The following is a 19,184-nucleotide window of genomic DNA, read 5'->3' as shown; positions in this document are numbered from 1 at the left end:
CAACCCCTTCTTGTTACCTACATGCTTACCACAGCGTGCCCAGGATGATATAAACTTGTGAGATTACATTATGTTCTCTCTCTGCTCGGACCTGGCTCCTGATGTCATGACAAGGAGCTGAGTCCTTGCATGCTTTATCTTGTCTGATGTCTCTTTAATTTACCCCTCAATTACACAACTGCCCCTTAGACCCATTTGGTTGTGGGGTACTGTTCCCCTACATATATGGTTAACAGAAAGTGATTTTCCTGTAATAGTACCTGGAATGTTGAATAGAAATCTTCTTCAACATTGCCTTCATATGACAAGAGTTCACTTAGTCCATGGGCCAATTCCTATTTAAAATGAACAAACAAACCTGTTTTCTGTGTTTTAAAATAAAATAGTACATAAAACATTTAAGTGAATCTACTACAGTTAATTTATACAAGGTATACATTGTGAGGTGGAGTATGTAAGGTAGGGTAGATAAATTCTTTGGGATTTAAAATTAAGATATTTGAAACGCATTTTCAAGGACCTAATACGCTTATCAATGATTTCAACCACCCGAGGTTTGGGTAAATTAATTACAGGTGATACAAGGGGAAACTATCCACTCGAAAACCACAGAGTATAAACTCAGGGGGCTTATTTTTAAGCAATAAGCCAAAGTCGTGTTGCTAACAGACTTCATCTAATTACCATCTTAATTTACTACTGTTACAATACTATTTATAGATATGTATTAGTCTTTCAATTTCTATATTTTAAAAAAATCTAATGTTTTATAATTCACCTAAAAACAAAAATGCACACTTCACATATATAATGTCTACTCTTCAGTGAAGAGTCGAGGTGGTGCAGTGATTACGTGTTGGACTGCCAACTGCAAGGCCAGCAATTTGAAACCATGCAAAAGCAGAAAGACAAAGCTTGTACCCTGGTAGTTAGTCTTGAGAACCCACAGGACAGTTCTGTCCTGTCTTATAGGGTCACTGTGAGTTGGCAGCGACTTGATGATAGTATTTATGTCTATTTCAGTCATAGTGCCCTCCTTCATCAAGAAAAAGTTGAGAATATTGCAAGAAATATTTTATTACATTATAACTCATATTCATTAAAACATTAACATAGAGAAATTAGCCTAAATATTTAAGCATTTTTATCCAAACGTTATTTTGAAATTGAAGTTTTAATTTATTTCAAATTATTGGGAAAAGGGATAAAGAAAAGTATGGTTATAATGATCTCATATACTTACATAATAAAATTTTTATTCCATTAAATCAGAATTTTTCATGCCATTCTGAGCTGATATTAATTTGGCCTGATTGTCATATTACTGGTACTATTCGGTGCCCTAGAGTTGGTCCCAAATCATGGTGACTCCATGTACAACAGAAGTGAACTCTGGTCCTGGGCCATTCTCACAGTTGTTTGAGCTCATTGAAGTCACCGAGAGATCATTGAATGTTTTCCTCAATTTTGCTGATCCTCTCCTTTGCTAAGCACAATTTCCTTCTCTAGGGACTGGCCTCTCCTGGTAACAGGTCCAAAGTAAGTGAGACAAAGTCTTGACATTCTCTCTTAGAAGGCATTCTAAGCTGAACTTAGTACATTCTAACTGTATTTCTCCCAAGACAGATTTATTTGCCCTTCTCACAGTCCATTCAATAGTCTTTTCAAACATAATTCAAATGCATCAGTTCTTCTTTGGTCGTCCTTATTCAATGCCCAGTTCTCACAAAGATATGAGGCAACTGAAAACACTATGGCTTGGGTCAAGCACACCTTAGCCCTCGAAATGACATCTTTACTCGTTAACACTTTAACACTTCTGCAGCAGATTGGCCCACTGCAATATTTGATTTCCTTACTGCTGCTTCCATGAGCATTGATTGTGGATCCAAGTAAAATGAAATTCCCGACCATTTTACCCTTTTCTCCATTTGTCATGAGGTTGTCTACTGGTGTGATTGTGAGGGCTTTGGTTTTAGGTTGAGGTGTAATCCACACAGAAAGCTGTACTTTTTGACTTTCATTAGTAAGTGCTCAAGTTCTCTTGGCTTCAGTAAGCAAGTCTGTGTTGTCTGCATTCCTTGATGCCAGATTCTTTTTTACATAGACCAGCTTCTCAGATTATTTGCTCAAAATATAGAATGAGTACGTATGGTGAAAGGACACAACCTTGATGCACCCCTTTTCTGATTTTGAACCACATACTCATTTTTCAATTTGAACTGCCTGTTTATATACAGATTGCCTATATACATGAGCATACATGTGTTCTGAAATTTCCATTCTTCACAACATTAAGATCCACACAATTGAATGCAGTTGCATAGTCTGCAAAACACAAGTAAAATCTTTCCGGTGTTCTGTTTTCAGCCAAGAACTATCTGATGTCAGCAACAATATCTCACTTGCAAGATCCTCTTCTGAATCGGGATTGGTTATCTGGCCATTTCCTCCAACTATACTATTGCAACTGCTTTCAAATAATCTTCAGCAAAATTTTACTGGCATGTGACATAATTAATTGTTGCCTGTCAGGTGTTGTTAAGTCAGTCACACCTCATGATGCCACTATGTACAAAAGAAGAAAATACTGTCCTGTCTTTCCAAGTGTTGTTATTGTTGTGTCAACCCATCTTGTAAAGAGTCTTCCTCTTTTTGCTGCCCTTCTACTTTACCCAGCGTGGGGACTGGTTCCTCTGGAGAATACATCCAATCCATATAAAAGTTGTATGGTGTTGAATAAGTATGGTGAAAGGACAAAGCACATCTTTCCTGATTTTAAGCCATGCCGTATTCCCTTGTTCTGTTTAAACAACTGTGCTTGGACTGTGTACAGGTTTCACATCATCACAATTAAATGTTGTGGAATTCCCATTCTTCTTAATGATATACATAGTTCGTTATGATCCAATGTACTGCTGGAATTATTGTTGAATGACCTTCAAAAATTGAATATGATATTAATATTGTTTAATACATTTTGCATTCTTTGGGGCATAAAAATGGATCTCTTACAGTTAAATGGCCAGGTAGCTGTCTTCTAAATTTCTTAGCTTAGACAAGTGAATGTTTCCTGTGATTCATCAGCTTCCTGAAACAGTTCAATTGGTGTTCAGTCAATTCCTGGAGCCTTATTTTTAGTTAAGGTCTTTAGTGCAGCTTGGTTTCTAATCATATGCTACCTCTTGAAATAGTCTTTTGATTATTAGTATTTTTTGGTACAGAGATTAGTGTATTCCTTCTTTTGTCTTTTGATGAGTCCTCCATTGTTCAATATTTTATCCACAGAGTCTTTCAATATTGCAACTCTGGGGTTGAATCTTTTCTTTGGTTCTTTTAGGTTGGAATACGCTAATTATGTTTTTCCTTTTTGTTTAACTCCAGGTCTTCTCACATTTCATTATGATAGTTTAGTTGCCGTTGCAATTGTCTTTCCGCTCTCTTCATCATTTCTTTCACTTTTTTAAGTACTCTACATTCAGTAAGTTTCAGAATCTCTTCTGACAGCTACTTTGGTCTTTCTAAAAAACTTTTTAATAACCTTTTGCTTTCTTCTTGTATGATGTTCTTGATGTCATCCCACAATTTATGAAGTCTTTTGTCATTCATGCTATTTAAAAATTTTTTTCAATTAATTTTTTATTCATTTGCTTATTTTTTAGTCAAATCTATTCTTGAAATCTTCTTGAATTCAGATGGGATATATTCAGTCACCTTTTGGCTCTTTTGGATTTGTTTCGATTTTCTTCAACTTAAATGTGAGCAATTAATGGTCTGTTGTTTTAGCTGCGGATATTGAGCTTCTCCATCATCTCTTGCTAGAGATGCGGTCAATATGCTTCCTGTATATTTTATCTGGTGAAGTCTACTCGTGTAGTTACATTGCTGAAAAAAGGGATTTGCAATGAAAAACTCACTGTTGTTTCCAAATTCTACCATGCGGTCTCCAGCTTTAACTTCCAGTTTTCTTTTCTATTACCTAGTCCATATTTTCCAACTACTGTTCCTCCCTCTTTGCTTCCCACTTTGACATTCTAACCAATAATTATGAATGCATATTAAATTTTGATCAAATTGTCCGGAAGCTAATAGAATTCTATTTATTTATCACAAATTTCTGATTGATGCATAAATTTGAACAATAATTGTGTTAACTGGATTTTCTTGTAGGCATATACTTATGATCCTATCATACACAGCACTGCACTTTTAGATCGTGAAATTTCTTTGGACAATGAATGTGATGCCATTGCCCTTGAATTTGTCATTCCCGGCATAATAAACCATATGATTGTTTGATTCAAGATGGCCAAGTCCATTTACATTCACAAAATGCCTAATGTATTGATCTGCATGCTTGCCATTTCATTTTTTAAAATAACTTCAAATTTTCTTGTGCTCATAGCTCATAATCCCATGTTATGATTATTGATGGGTATTTAGAGCTGTTTCTTATTTTGAATTGTGTCCCACTAGCTAGTGAGAGTCCTGAAAGCTTTACTACAGTCACTTCACCATGATGAATTCTACTTTGACAAGGCAGCTTTTCCTCAGTCATATTTTGGGTGGCTTCCTGAAGGGCCCATCTTCTGGAACTTTATATGACAATATTCCACTGCTATCCATAAGGTTTTCAGTGACCAATTCCTTAAATGTAGACAGACTATTTCTTCTTCATACTCTGTTCTTGGGATGAAAGTTTTGTGTAAACCTGTTCACCTGGAGTGTCCCTGCTGGTATTTGGAAAACTGACAATTCAGCTTCCAGTATCAAAGCAACATGCAAGCCACTGCAGTATGACAAACCGATAGACAAGTGGTAGGACATTAATGGTACTGTTTGAATTTTTTTTCATTATGTTGGATCACCATTTTTGGGGGATGGCACAAATATGGACCTCTCCCACTTAATTGGCCAGGTATCTCTCTTCCAAATTTCTTGTATGGTACATTTGCAATCAACCTCAAAATGTTCTCTTTAGAAGTATTTGTTGTGGACAGTAAAGTGGACCACCTATTAGAGATACAATGTCGCTTGATCAATATTTTTTTTATTAGCATTGAAGCCCATTTGTTCCCTTGAGTGTTCTGAGCTTTGGCTAAACTCTATTTTACTATTTTGCAGTAGCATCTCCAAGTAGACACACGGGCAGCTGAATTTCCATACCACTGAAACCTGTTCATCTAGTACTAGTACGATTACTATTAAAATGACACCACAACCACCATTGCTACTGACACTTTAGCACAGTGATGCAAGGACTAGGTTCATTATAATTTTCATGGAGTGCCCCTAGTCTAAAAATACGTATTACGATCTATGGTTCATGCAAGGACGCTGGCACTCAGAAAAGTCCCACATTTCCCCGAGTCCACAGAGCTAGTAGAGAAGTGGCAGACTCTGGATTCAGTTCTTTTAAAGCTGCACTAGCTACTGTTAGAATAATTTGTTGTTAGTTGCTGTGCAGTGGCTATAAGAAAGTTGAATGCTAGAAGAAAAAAGAGATGAGAACAGAGGTAGAGGAAAACCGTATTTAGAAACAAGAATAATATTAAGAGGAGAGAGACCAGGTAGTTTAGAGAGAGGTGACATCACCTTTATACTTACAGGCATAATTTGACATAAATCATCAGTGGTAACACTGCAGATGCCAACTGGTGTGTTTTGATCACTAGGAACCACAGGAGGGCTCAATAATTTCTTGTAGCAGCAAGGAGGGAAACGAATATCCAAGGTGATGCTGTTATAAACAGCTAGTCCCATAAGCTATACATACTAAATGTTAAGCATTAACATAAATTCCATGACAACAAATTAGTTTTGAATTATGCATCAGTCTACTTCTTGCATCCTTCTTTCAGAATTAACACTGACTCAAAAAATAATTCCTTGATTACCAGAAGTCATAAAAAAGAGAAGTGTTCGATTAATACTATTTATTTCCGTTGAAAAGTATAGAATCTAGAATCTAAAATCAGAATAGCTAACAATTTCACACGTCTGCAAACTAGATAGAATATAAGAAAAACATTTGCTAAATTTAAGCAAAGATACTGGTGTTTTCATAAACAGTTGCAAACATTTATTCAGTTGAATCAGCAGACTCATTGCTGATTTTGATAGCCAATTTAGCTATTTTAAAAGTAAACAGACCATGTGAAGAAGGGTGGCATAAACAGTTTGCTTTTAGTTACTAAACAAAAGGTTGGTGTGGTAGTTATATAATTGTCAATTTGAGAGGATTAAGAGTGAAAGGGTGGAATCTAGCCTGTCAATCAGGTCATAGTCAAAGAAGCCTCTGTGTGGGCACAGCCTTCTCCTGGGGATTCTGGAAACTCCTGTATTCCTCTTTGGAAGCAGGAGCCACTCCCTGGGAGACATTTCAGCTGACAAGATACATGGAGCTACCCTAATGTCCTGAGCTGGAGAAGCCACGTGGAGACCCCTGCCAGCGCTGAGATGACCATGCCACCACTGGATCCACAAGACTTCCTATCCACTGACCTGTGATCTTCCTGCATTTGGCGTCCTTGCATGTGTCTTGTGAGTCTGAAGAGGACTTTATAGATTGGTATCACACATATGGGCTAATATCAGACTTAGGGACTTGATCTGGACTGGGATGGGCTGTTTTCTTAATGTAAAATTACTCTGTATAAAAAGCTCTTTCCTATACACATATGAACGTGTCCCTGGATTTGTTTCTCTGGTCTACCCAGGCAGTTGGTGACTCAAGCCACTGTGGAAGAAAGGCCCAAAGAAAGATGATCACCCTTGAAAGCCCTATAAAACACAGGTCTACTCTTTGTGTTTGTATGTATTTATATACCTGCTCTCACCTGTCAGCAATCTCATGATCTGACATTTCCCATTTACAATAATAATAAAAATCTATCATCCGAGTGTTTTGTGTGTTAATGAGAAAGAAGGCAGAAAGTTCAGAGGCAACAGATTTGGATGTCCCTTCCCTGTAGGAGGGTCTATAGGAGATTATGGGAGTTGGGCTATGGAGTCCCACTTTCTACTTCATTCTACCAGTGTGCCCTGTGATGTTCTTTAGCCATGTCCTCGGCACAAATGGAGCCAGCCAGGGGCACTGCTCCGGGTTCCCTCCCACCGACTATATGGCCTTAGGTTCCGCAGCTCAAAATTGCTACGGAGCGGGAGGGCTGGAAAGGGAGAAGCATCAGAGAGGGGCCCTATTTGGGAAAATTCATGCAAGTTTAAAGACATCCCAATGTGAGCTTCATTGTTTGAAAATGCTTCGAAGCTGTGCATAAAGTTTTCAGTGGCTTCTTCCTCCAAAGTGGGGAGTTGAGTCCTTTTTCATTTTCTGTTCTTAGTCTGGAAGTTCTGCTGAAACCGGTTCACTTTGGGTGACCCTTCTGGCATTTGAAATACCAGTGACATAGCTTCCATGGAGAAGGACTTCATGTTTGGTACTGTGGAGGGGCAGCAAAAAAGTGGAAGAGGACTGAGTAACATACACCAGAGGGAGTCTGCAGAAATCAGCACAGGAGAGTTACTAAGAGGGAAATTCCAACTGCCATGTCCCAGGAGAAGCACAAAGATATGTAGGCACAGATCTACTAAGTTTTGAGGAGCTGGGGGCTTTTGGCTTACCACAGGAGGCTGGCAAGGGCTTGACCTTAGCCCTGCCACTGTCTCAGCCAGAGCCAGGATCATTTGGAGCTGATACAGGGGCTTTATCTCAACACAGCTACAGCTTGCCACCAGGTAGGGTTTAAAACCCTCCAGGCCCATGGTCAGGAATTGGGGCTCAGATATATTATTACTTTTGCTTCCCTCTTCTCTAGGTCCCCTCCAGTCTCAGCAGGCTTATTTTTTCTTTTTCTCTTCCATTTTCCCTCAAGCCACTGTCGACCTCCAGACCACTCCCCTTAGCTTAGGGTAATTATTCCTTCCCTCTCCCCAGCTGGGAGAGCTCCACCCTCTGCAGCATAACCCAGGGCTGGGAGAAGCCCACCCATCCTCCACCAGGGGATATCCTGCCCAACTTCTTTCAAGGGAAATCCTGCCCACCTTCTTCAGGGGAAATCCTGCTTTCATGGCTGTGGGAGCTCCTACCTGTCCTCTGTGGTCCCACGTGACTGAGGGAACTTCCTCCCGCCTGCCATAGTGCCTTACATGGCCTAAGGAAGTTCAACCAACACTCGCCAATGCTCCATGCTGCTGCGGGAACCTCTGCCATCTACCTGATCAGGGCAATTCCATCCACCATTAGCGGTGCTCTACACCAAAGCGGGCAACCCACCAGCCTTTGGTGGCACTCCCTTTGCCACAGGCACCACTGTATGCCCTCTGCAGTACCCAGGCTGCCGTGAGCCACACTATCACGGCTTCTTGTGAGATCACCCAGTATAGCACCATCCTTGTGGGTCTATAACCACCCAAACAGTTTCCCCTAAAGGATCATCCAACTTTCCCTCCAAATAACAGAATACTGGTTGACTAGGGAAAGAGCGAAGGCATAGGAGGATAAAGAGGTAGGCCAATTCCATATTGAAATTAGCTGCAGGCAGTTTGAAGAAGCATTCCTAGGAGTTTCCCAGAGAAATCCAGTGCTCTTCAACTCCCTGGATATTGGCACCTGGTTCCTCCAAAACAATGCAACACAAACAGCAATCAGCCCCAATGACCTCAACAATAAAACAGGAGAAACAAAAGGCAATGTCAGAAGATGTCCTGAACCTAACGACGTGTATAGAAGAAGCAGACACTGATCTGCCACAGAAAGAAATTTTCAGAATGCTGCTTGGAGTCATACAGGATATGAGGGAAACAATACAGAAAAAGGATGAAATGATAGAGGTGATAAAGACTATACACCAAAGGGAAATACAAGAGCTTAGGGATGAGATAACAAAAACTAGTAGGAGACTCACAGGTTTCACCAACAAACTGGAGACAGAACCGCACCAGCGACCTAGAGGACAGCCAAGCAAACTTTAACAACCATGAACAAAAATTTGATAAGGTCGTCAGAGAAGCTGAAGAAAACCTAAGAGGAAGACAGAACAAAGAAGTCATCTGTAACAATAGTGAGAGAATTCTTGGAAGAAAACTTCCCCAGCTTAATAAATGAAAACCAGGCAACCAACCATTCAGGAGGTTGAAAGAACACCAACTAGATTGAATCCCAAAAAGTCACCAAGGCACACATAGTTAAACTATCCAACTTTGAGGAAAAGGAGAAAATCATGAAAGCAGCTAAGGAAAAACAAGCATTCACATATAAAGGTTTCCAAATAAGAATATGTTCAGACCTATCAGAGGACACTGTGAAGATGAGGAGAGAGTACAGTAACATATTCCAAAAATTGAAGGACAACAACATAAACCCCAAAATACTCTATCCAGCCAAATTATCTATCAAGCTAGATGGAGAAGTAAGAGTCTTCCCAGACAAGAAAAACTCAAAGAATACACTAAAAGAAACCCGGCCCTACAAAAGATCCTTGCCAACCCAGTATGGGCAGAAGAACAGCACTCACTGAGCACAAGTAAGTGATTGCCACATAGAACAACCCCACCCAGAGGGCAACAAAGAGAAAACAACCACCAAGATAGCACTGGATGAAGGATGGAAAGAAGTCAAGGATGAAGCACACGCACCATACGGATAAGAAAGGGAGGTAGGAAACCACCTAACACAAATGTACAAGATGACATCACAGAGTCCACAGATGGAAGTAATAACCCTGAGTATCAATGGATTGAACTCAGGCATTAAAAGCCTGAGGCTAGCAGACTGGCTTAGAAAACACAACCCATCAATTTACTGCCTACAGGCTACACATCTGAAGACCACAGACAAAAATAGGCTGAGATTCAAAGGCTGGAGAAAAACATACCAAGCAAACAGCAATATAAAACAAGCAGGGATTGTGATCCTAATCTTGGATAGAATTGAGCTCAAGGTGCAAGCCATAAAAAGAGATAAGGAGGAACACTATATAATGCTCAATGGAATGGTATACAAAGAACCACTAAGCATTTTAAACATATATTCCTGAACAAGAGATGTGTTGGGTACATCAATCAAATGCTCCAACAGATGAAAAAAGAAATCACAGCCTCAACAATTATAGTAGGTGACTTCAATACAGCACTCTCTGAGAAAGATAGGTCACAGGGAAAGAAGCTCAACAAGAAGGCTAGAGATCTAAACACTATAATTAGACAATTTGACCTGTCAGATATTTAGAGCTCTTCATCCAAATATTAAAAAAAATTCACATTTTCAAGCCGACATGGCACATGTTCGAAGATAGACCACATGCTGGGACATATGGCGAATCTGCATAAATTTAAGCACACTGATATCATACAGACCCCTCTCTCTGACCACTGTGCCATAAGGGTGGAAACCAACGAAAGGAAGATGAAGGAAACGAGCAAACAATTGGAGGATGAATAACTCTCTATTGCAAAAGGAGTATGTACTGGCACAGATCCAAGATGAAATTAGGAAATTTCTACAAACCAATGAGAATGAGAAGATGACGTACCAAAACTTATGGGGCACAGAAAAGGCAGTTATCAGAGGAAGTTTCATAGCAATACATGAACACCTGAAAAATGGAAGAGAGACTCATGATTGATATACTGGCACAAAATTTACAACCACTAGAGCAGACGCAGCAGGAGAATCCCACTAATACCAAAAGAAAAGACATAAAAATCAGGGCTGAGACTCAGGAGAGGGAAACTAAGAAAACTATGGAAAAATTTAATGCTGCTAAAAGTTGGTTCTTTGAAAGGATAAACAGAATCGACATACTGCTGGAAATCTAACCAAAGAAAGGAGGGAACAAATTTCAATAGTAAGGATGAGGGATGAAAGAGGAGACGTCACTACAAACCCTAATGAAATCAAAAGGATGGTTACACACAGTACTACAAAGGACTGTACTCCAATTAATGCAACAATTGGAAGACATGGACAAATTCTTGGAAAAACAATTCCTCCCTAGACTATCCCTGATGAACATCAAGAATCTCAACAGACCCTTAGCGATATAAGAAATAGACATGGTTATCAAGGGATTAAAAAAAATCCCCTGGATCACATGGCTTCATGGGTGAATTCTATCAAGCATTCAGGGAAGAACTGACACCAATCCTACACAAACTCTTTCAGAACACAGAAAAAGACGGCAAACTCCCTAACTCCTTCTAGAAAGCTAGTATAACTCTGATAAAGAAACCGGGCAGGGATCCCACAAGAATCGAGAATTACAGACCAATATCCCTAATGAACATCGATACAAAAATCCTTAATAAAATTCTGGCCAACAGAAGGTATATATATAAAAAAAAAGAGGACCTGATGCAAAGGGCTTAAGTGGAGAGCAAATGCTTTGAAAATGATTAGGGCAAAGAATGTACGGATGTGCTTTATACAATGGATGTATGTGTATGTATGGATTGTGATAACAGTTGTATGAGCCCCTAATAAAATGTAAAAAAATAAAAAATAAAATAAATAATTCACCATGACCAAGTGGGATTCATTCCAAGGATAAGGGATGGTGCGACATATGAAAGACCAATAGTATTGTTAACCACATTGACATGAAAAACTAAAAGAACCACACGATAATATCGATAGTTGTGGAAAAAGCATTCGACAACACCCAAAAAATCTAAATGGCCAATAAACATATGAGACAATGTTCCTGATCATTAGCCATTAGAGAAATGCAAATTAAAACAACAACGAGATTCCACCTAACACCCTCAAAGATAGCTCAAGTCAAAAAAATCAGAAAGCAATAAGTGTTGGAAGCGCTGTGGGGAGATAGGAACTCTCGTCTACTGCTGGTAGACCTGTAGGTATATACAGCTGTTCTGGAAATTGATTTGGTGATATGTACAACAGATGGAAATTGACCCAGCAATCCCCCTACTGGGCGTATACCCAGAAGAGGCAAGAAACAAACCATGACCAGACATCTGTGCTCCAATGTTCATGGCGGCACAGTTCACAATCGCAAGGAGTTAGAAACAACACAAATTTCCCCCCAAAGAGGAAGGGATTAAACAACTGGTACATAGATACAATGGAGTACTACGTTATCACTAAAAAGATAGTGATGAACACATTGAAGCACATTGCCACATGCGAAGAACTGGAGAAAATTATACTAAACCAAATAAGCCAAGCATAAACGCACAAGTAAAATAAGAGTCCATTGAGGTTAATCTTTTAAAAAATGCAAAAGGGGCATAGGGAAAAAAGCTACTGTATACAAACATTCCTGGTGTGAGGTCCAGGTAGTATGGCAGGGGCCAGACCAAATGCAAGGATACATATGGTATCCAAACCTAAGGATGCATATGGTAGCCAACTCAAAAGGAGGTGGGGAAAAATAAAGACAAGGGTAGTGGGGGGAGGGACAGGGCACTAAGTGACCTAAGGGGAAGATATTCAAGATGTGAATGCAATATGCTGGCATGAAGCAGGGAACCAATAGAGAAGTTTGAAGGGCTGGCCCCAATCCCAACTATATGGACAGCTCCACTTCCCCTACACCCCCGAAGAATTTACTTCAGAGGACAGCACTGAAGCTACAGCTCAGGGAGAGGGTCATGTCTGATCAGAGCACACAGGAGCAAATGAAGGGGGAGGAAGAGAGACTGGAGCACATCCTAGCTCACCAAGCCTTGAGGGCAATATTCCTCCTCAGAGCAGCCAATGCACAGAGAGGACCATATGGCTGGCCCCACTACAAGACAGGATATCCCTCTCTGACCCATACCCCTAAGGGGGCTAACACTGGAGACACAGTGTGGGAATTGCACCTGATTTGACCCCACCACACGGAGGCAAAACACTCAGGGCGTGCAACAGAACAGTAAGGGGAGCAGACAAGGAAGTCCTGAGGGAGTCCCAAAATTAAGACTTTGGGGCTAAGGCATGGCACCCCAATCAGACTTGACCGGGAACACTCCAAACGGTCAACAAGCAGACCTTGAACTATTTAAAGGCTTTTCTTTTTTGTCGTCATTGGTTTTCCACTGTTGTTTTGTTGCTTTGTTTTGCTCTGTCTTGTTTTTGTGCATATTATTATCTGTGCAAGTCTATCTACATAAGACAGGTGGGACAAACAATCTTCAGGAGAAAATAACAGGATTGACATTTCCAGAGGGACATGGGAGAGGGGGAGGGAAGGGAGGTGGAGGAAAGAAGTTGCTGTTAAAAAACCCAGGGACAAGGGAACAAGTGATGGCAAGGAGGGTGTAGGAGGCCTGGTAGGGCTTGATCAAGGGCAAGGTAACCGAGCGTGGTTACTGAAACTTAAATGAAGGCTGAGCATGAGAGTGGGACAAGAGGAAAGTAAAACGAAAGAGAGGAAAGAACTAGGAGGCACAGGGAATTTATAGAGATCTAAATACAGGCATGTACATATGTAAATATATTTATAGATGACAATGGGGAAATAGATCTATGTGCATATATTTATAGGTTTAGTATTAAGGTAGCAGATAGTTATTGTGCCTCTACTCAAGTATTCCCTCAATGCAACAACATTTTGTTCTATAAAACTGGAATCCATGATGCTCACATGATTGCTGAAGACAAAGTGGGTGCATAAGCAAATGTGGTGAAGAAAGCTGATGGTGCAGGGCTATCAAAAGATACAGCATCTGCGGCCTTAAAGGCTTGAAGATAAACAAGCCGCCATCTAGCTGAGAAGCAACAAAGTTCACATGGAAGAAGCACATCGGTCTGTGTGATCATGAGGTGTCAATAGGATCAGGTATCAGGCATCAAAGAACAAAAAATCATATCATTGTGAATGAGGGGGAGTGTGGAGTAAGAGACCCAAAGCCCATCTGTAGGCAACTGGACATCCCCTTCAGAAGGGGCAGTATAGCACAGTCAGGGTGCAGTATAGCACAGATGAAACAACTTTCCTCTAGTTCTTAAATGCTTCCTCCCCCCACACTATCATGATCCCAATTCTACCTTACAAGTTCTGCTAGACCAGAGCAAGTACACTGGTACAGATAAGAACTAGAAACAGGGAATCCAGGACAGATAAACCACTCAGAACCAATAATGAGAATAGAGATACCAGGCAGGTAAGGGGATGATGGGCTAGAAAGGGAATTGATCACAAGGATCTACATATAACCTCCTCCCTGGGTAAGTGGGTGACGGGAGAGGAGACATCAGACAGTGTAAGACATGAAAAAATAATAGTTTATAAATTATCAAGGGCTCTTAAGGGAGGGGAAAAATGGGGTGTTGATACCAAGGGCTCAAGTAGAAAAAATGTTTTGAGAATGATGATGGCAATACATGTACAAATGGGCTTGACACAATGTATGGATTGTGATAAGAGTTGTACAATCCCTCAAAAATTATATTTTAAAAAAGAGGAAGACCCTCAACAAGATGGATTGACAATGGGGCTGAATCAAGGGCTGACGCATAGGAACAATTGTGAGGATGGTACAGGACTATGCAGTGTTTTGTTCTGTTGTGCATAGGGTCGCTATGGGTCAGAGTGGACTTAATGGTACCTAACAATAACAATGTGAGCTTCAGTGGGCCTGGTACTTGGCCAGGCTCCCAGCACCTTAGCAAGATGCCCAGCCTTGGTGAACCTTCAGTCGTGGAGGGCAGCGCTGGCTCTAATATTGTGAATGCAGGGATTGCAGGGTGGAAAGTGGAGCCCTGGTGGGGACTCCCTGAGGGAAGCTCTGACCCAGCACAGGAGGAAGGTGAAATGGTTAAGTCCGGGGTCCACCAGTCACACAGCTTTGTCTCCTCCAAAGCCTTTCTCCACAGAGACACAATCCACAAAGGAACTTGCCAGTGATGAGCCCATCAGTAAGTCTTAGCTCTTGTTCTTTCTATGATCATGTTTTAGAAATAAAAGCAATCAGACTAATGGAATGGGCTGAAAACAGAAAAAAACAAATCTGCTTTTGCATCATTCTGGTTTTTGAGCCTTCACGAAATTGGGGTGGGGGTGGAATTAAATAAACCTGGAGAACTTTATGCAAGTAATATTAGTCTATCTCAAAAGGGCAAATATTGTATGACACTATCTATTATAAAAAGTTAAGAATAGGTTTTCGCACTAAAAAACCCCACAAACACAATAATCTTCAATGGTTACCAGGGATGGGTGGGGAAAGGAAAGAGTGGGAATTCTGGCTTGGGAGACGGACAAGTATTAACTCAGATGAGGGGAAGGCAATAGGCAATAAAAAAGGTTAGAAAAATGATGGAGGTAGCAGCAGATGATACAGGGAGGTTTGTAAGGGTGCAAGGGCAATAGAGGTAAATGCTGTCGAATACATCACACCTCAGTACTGGTGATCAACGAATAGATGCTTATACAGACACGTGGGCTAAAAAGGCCTGAAAGAAAGAGGGAGAGTACACACAAATAGTGAGATTTGACAGATGATATTTGCATATGTGCTTGCTACAAATACACCCATGAATACAACAGGAAAAGGTATAAAAGCTATACAAACTTCTTGGACATTATCGAACACCCTAAGGAATCAAGACAGTCAGGCCTCCCCCATAAGGTGCAGGCCACAGCCTAATGATTCTCCAGGGTGTGGACTAGTCCTATCTATAAATAAGACTGTGGAGAATTACCTCCCTATCTTCTTCCTCCTACTGGTCTGGGCCCTGTGTCTGCTTCTTTGGGACCTTGCCTAGGGTCTACCATAGTGCCTGTGTTGGAGCCACTGGGCTCTGCCCCCACCAGCCGTGGTCTTCTTCCTGCTTCAGCCCCTCCCTCCTGGTTCATCTTTTGGTTTCTCAGCTACCCAGGCCTTGCAGCCATGCAAGTCAGGAAAAGCCTCCAGCTTTAACATCTGACACATGGACTTGAACCAAACTACAACCATGTAAGCCATTTATCTGGATAGAGATCTCTCTCTCTCTACATATAAGTGTACTACTGCTTTTTGTCTCTCAAGAGAAGCCAAACTAAAAGAAAGATCACAGCGTGGGGGGCACCAAGGTCAACTGGCACAACATAGTCCACAGAGACAATGTTAGGGAGTATATAAGGAACTGTTTTTGTAAGTGACTCCATCAATAGAAGCTGAGCAGAGTATGTTCATGGGGTCAGACTTTAACAATAAATTGTAGCATTCTTATAAATTATTATAATAATAGCAATGAAAACCATGGAACTATTGTAGTCACAATTTCTGGTCCCCTACTCTGGTACCCAGAGTCCTGGTGGTGAAGTGGGTTATACACTTGGTTGCTAACTGCACACTTTGCTTTGGAAACCACTGACTGCTCCTCGGAGCAAGATGGGCTTTCTACTCCTGCAGAAGGTGACCGTCTCAGAAACCCACAGGGGCAGTCTTACCCTGTCCTCTCAGGTCACTAGGCATCAGAATGGATTCAGAGGCAGTGAGTCTGGTTTGGGTTTGGTACTGTGCTCCCTGGGGCCCCCCGCCCCCCTGTGGGGGTTGTGGGTTAAGTGTTGAGGTGCTCCACGAAAGGTCTAGACATGACAACATAATCTATATTCTAGATGAAGTCCTCGATCTCAATGCGTAGTTTTCTCCTTAAGACAGTTTCTTTCATCCAGTCTCTCATTTCCATCAACATTTCTCAGGATTTGTCTCAACAGATACAGTGAAGGTTAAATATTCAAAGCCCTCCTCCATAAGATGACTTATCTTTTTCTGAGGGTGTCTTTCATAACTCCCAGTGTGCCTCCAGTTCTAGCGCAGGTGGACTACTCATTGCTCTGCTAACAAGCCCAGCACACGTCAACCCTTTCACCCTGGCCGTTCTCCCAGCCTACTCTCTCTGACCCTGTGTTAATCAAAGGTAATTTACCATGTATCACCAGCTATCTCCTCTTAGCACACCTAGGTACGGATGGCCGATAGTCATAGGCCGTGACTCTCAGAACAGCACCAGTCTCGCCTGCCACTTACATAAGCTTCTTCAAGGGGGATTTCTTCTTTTTCTCTTTTACCCCATGTAGCCCCAGGACGTTCTCGTTTGGGTACTGGTTCCTTCCTTTGCCCTTTCCCTCCTATTGAGTGCAGGGAGTCCCTCCACCACACACGTGATGGCGTGCCAGGAATGACATGTGGATTGACCTCATTTAAGAAACATTATACAGTGAATGCTGGATGTTTCACCTGTTCTCATTCCATTCAATATTTCTAGTTGTTGCATTCATGTCTCTTGATTCGGGGGATATGTTAAAGGGTTATATTTCATTCTCACAAGTTCAATTTAGTAACCAGTTCAATTTAGTAACCAGCAGGTTCTGATTCAACGTGTCTGAGTAGAACTGTGCTCCACAAGCTTTCCATTGGCTAATTTTGGGGAAGTACATCACCAGGGCTTTCTTCTCTGGTGCTTCTGGGTAGATTTGAACCACCAACTTTTAGGTTAACAGCCAACCATGTTAGTTGTTTGAACAGGGACTTTACAATTCAGTAAATGGAATGAAATAAGCACAAAGTGAAAATGCCAAACAGTATTTTGTTATGATTGGAAAAGATACAGCCTGATTAAAAAATGTTTTAATCAGATAAACTTCTGATAATTTAGGTTATATGTAAAATGGGAAATAACCATTTTTTACACCAGATGAGTTTTTTAGGAAAAAAAGAAAAAATATTCAAAACTCATTGATTCCTCTGAATAAGAATTCAATTTTCTGACATTCTATCATTGTGGTATTACAAATAATAAAGATTACTGAAAATCTATTAGTAACTTTGACAATAATGTTGAATTTGGCTAAAATGCTTAGCAATTTTTCTAACAAATATATAAAACTTTTTATCCCTAGTCTATTAGCACCTCCTAGTGGAAAGTTTAAAGGATACAATTCCAACCAATCGGAATTCAGAATAGTTATCGCACTTAAAGCTGCTAAACCAATGGCAGTGTGAATCTTTGTGGTATGTAAACATGCCTGGAAAAGAAACATAATTTTGTTATTAATATGACTCCTTTAAAGTTAGAGGCATCTCATCTATTAGAAAAAATACATTATAGCGATTGCTGTTATAAGCCGTCATTCCTGTTAAAAATCTTTGAGGGACTACATATTTGCAAATCTCAATCAATACATATATATGTACATTAAAACATACAAAATATACATAGACTGCAAATATGAGTGCATTTTACTGTTCATTGATATTATTGACTGAGGGTGGAAATAGGGGTAAAATGGGATAAACAAAATTAAATAAACCAATTTTATTTTATAAAAACAAGTTTTCTAGTTTTTAAGTTACATTAAAAATTAATTTTGAAGGTGATCTAGGAATTTCAAGTTATCCATGTCATTTCTAGTTCCCATTACCAGAAATATTTATGTATGTATAAAGCCAAAGGAATAGTAAGAGCAATACTACGATTCTCCTCTGAAGAAAAGTATTTAACAAGATACTAAGGATTACATAGATTTTCTAAATTAAAAAAATACATATTTAAGTTTCAAATATATTCTAAAAATATGATACTTTAAAATATATGATCAATGAATTCTTACTTGTTAAAATAGCTCATTATTACTTCATAGAAGAGAGTCCAAATGTTAGTATAGAGAAAACCATAGCATTTAAAAAATTTCAGGTATTTTTTATTTCAATAATAAAGAATGCCTTTGGTTTATTGAGCAAAGGTAAGAGTGCTGTTTCTTTGCAAATGCTTAATTTCAGTTTTTTGGATACATTTTGTGTGAGATTTCCATTAATATCATAAATTTCAGCAGAGAAGTTTTAAATGTAAAAAATACCATTAAAAATGTAACATTTATGGTTGACCAAAAAAGTCTTTAAGATCATATAAGAGATAAAAATAAAGATGACTATTTGGATCTAATGATTAACAAGAGATTTTGTTCATAAAAATGATAAGCATGCTTACCATAATCTGGATGGAAAATTTGGCGAATTAGAAGAAGGAACCATTCTTTAGTCAGTCCACCCATATCCAAACCAGCTTCCCCTACAAATGTAACTTTCAACTTCTTTTTCAGGTCAGCTCTTTTCCGGGTTAACTATTTGAAGAAATTGTACAGTGGAGAAGAACCCAGGGCAGTGACATAGATAATTCACATATTTGATTCTAGGAAGTATATTCGACAGTTTTTATTTACAATGTTGCAAAGCTCAGTATGTTATTTATT

The 19,184-nt window shown here is 39.9% G+C and overlaps 1 protein-coding gene across 3 annotated transcripts in view; it reads right to left on the bottom strand.

Moving 5' to 3' along the window:
• The window catches only part of HECTD2 (HECT domain E3 ubiquitin protein ligase 2), a 112,989-nt gene that overhangs the window by 9,998 nt on the left and 83,807 nt on the right, over positions 1-19,184 (bottom strand). For all 3 annotated transcript variants that reach the window (XR_012780392.1, XM_075533323.1, XM_075533322.1), the window contains exons 13-16: positions 18,923-19,055; positions 17,872-17,960; positions 5,608-5,766; positions 261-335 (exon numbers count right to left, since the gene is read on the bottom strand). Coding sequence is in view for 2 of the 3 variants with exons in the window: in XM_075533323.1 (XP_075389438.1) it covers positions 261-335; positions 5,608-5,766; positions 17,872-17,960; positions 18,923-19,055 (456 nt within the window). In the remaining variant the exon portion in view is untranslated. The remainder of the gene's footprint in view (positions 1-260; positions 336-5,607; positions 5,767-17,871; positions 17,961-18,922; positions 19,056-19,184) is intronic.

This window comes from Tenrec ecaudatus, chromosome 16 (assembly GCF_050624435.1).
Source record: "Tenrec ecaudatus isolate mTenEca1 chromosome 16, mTenEca1.hap1, whole genome shotgun sequence".
Classification (NCBI taxonomy): Eukaryota; Metazoa; Chordata; class Mammalia; order Afrosoricida; family Tenrecidae; genus Tenrec; species Tenrec ecaudatus.
Note: the sequence above shows the minus strand (reverse complement) of the source record. Positions and strands in the feature narration are given on the sequence as shown.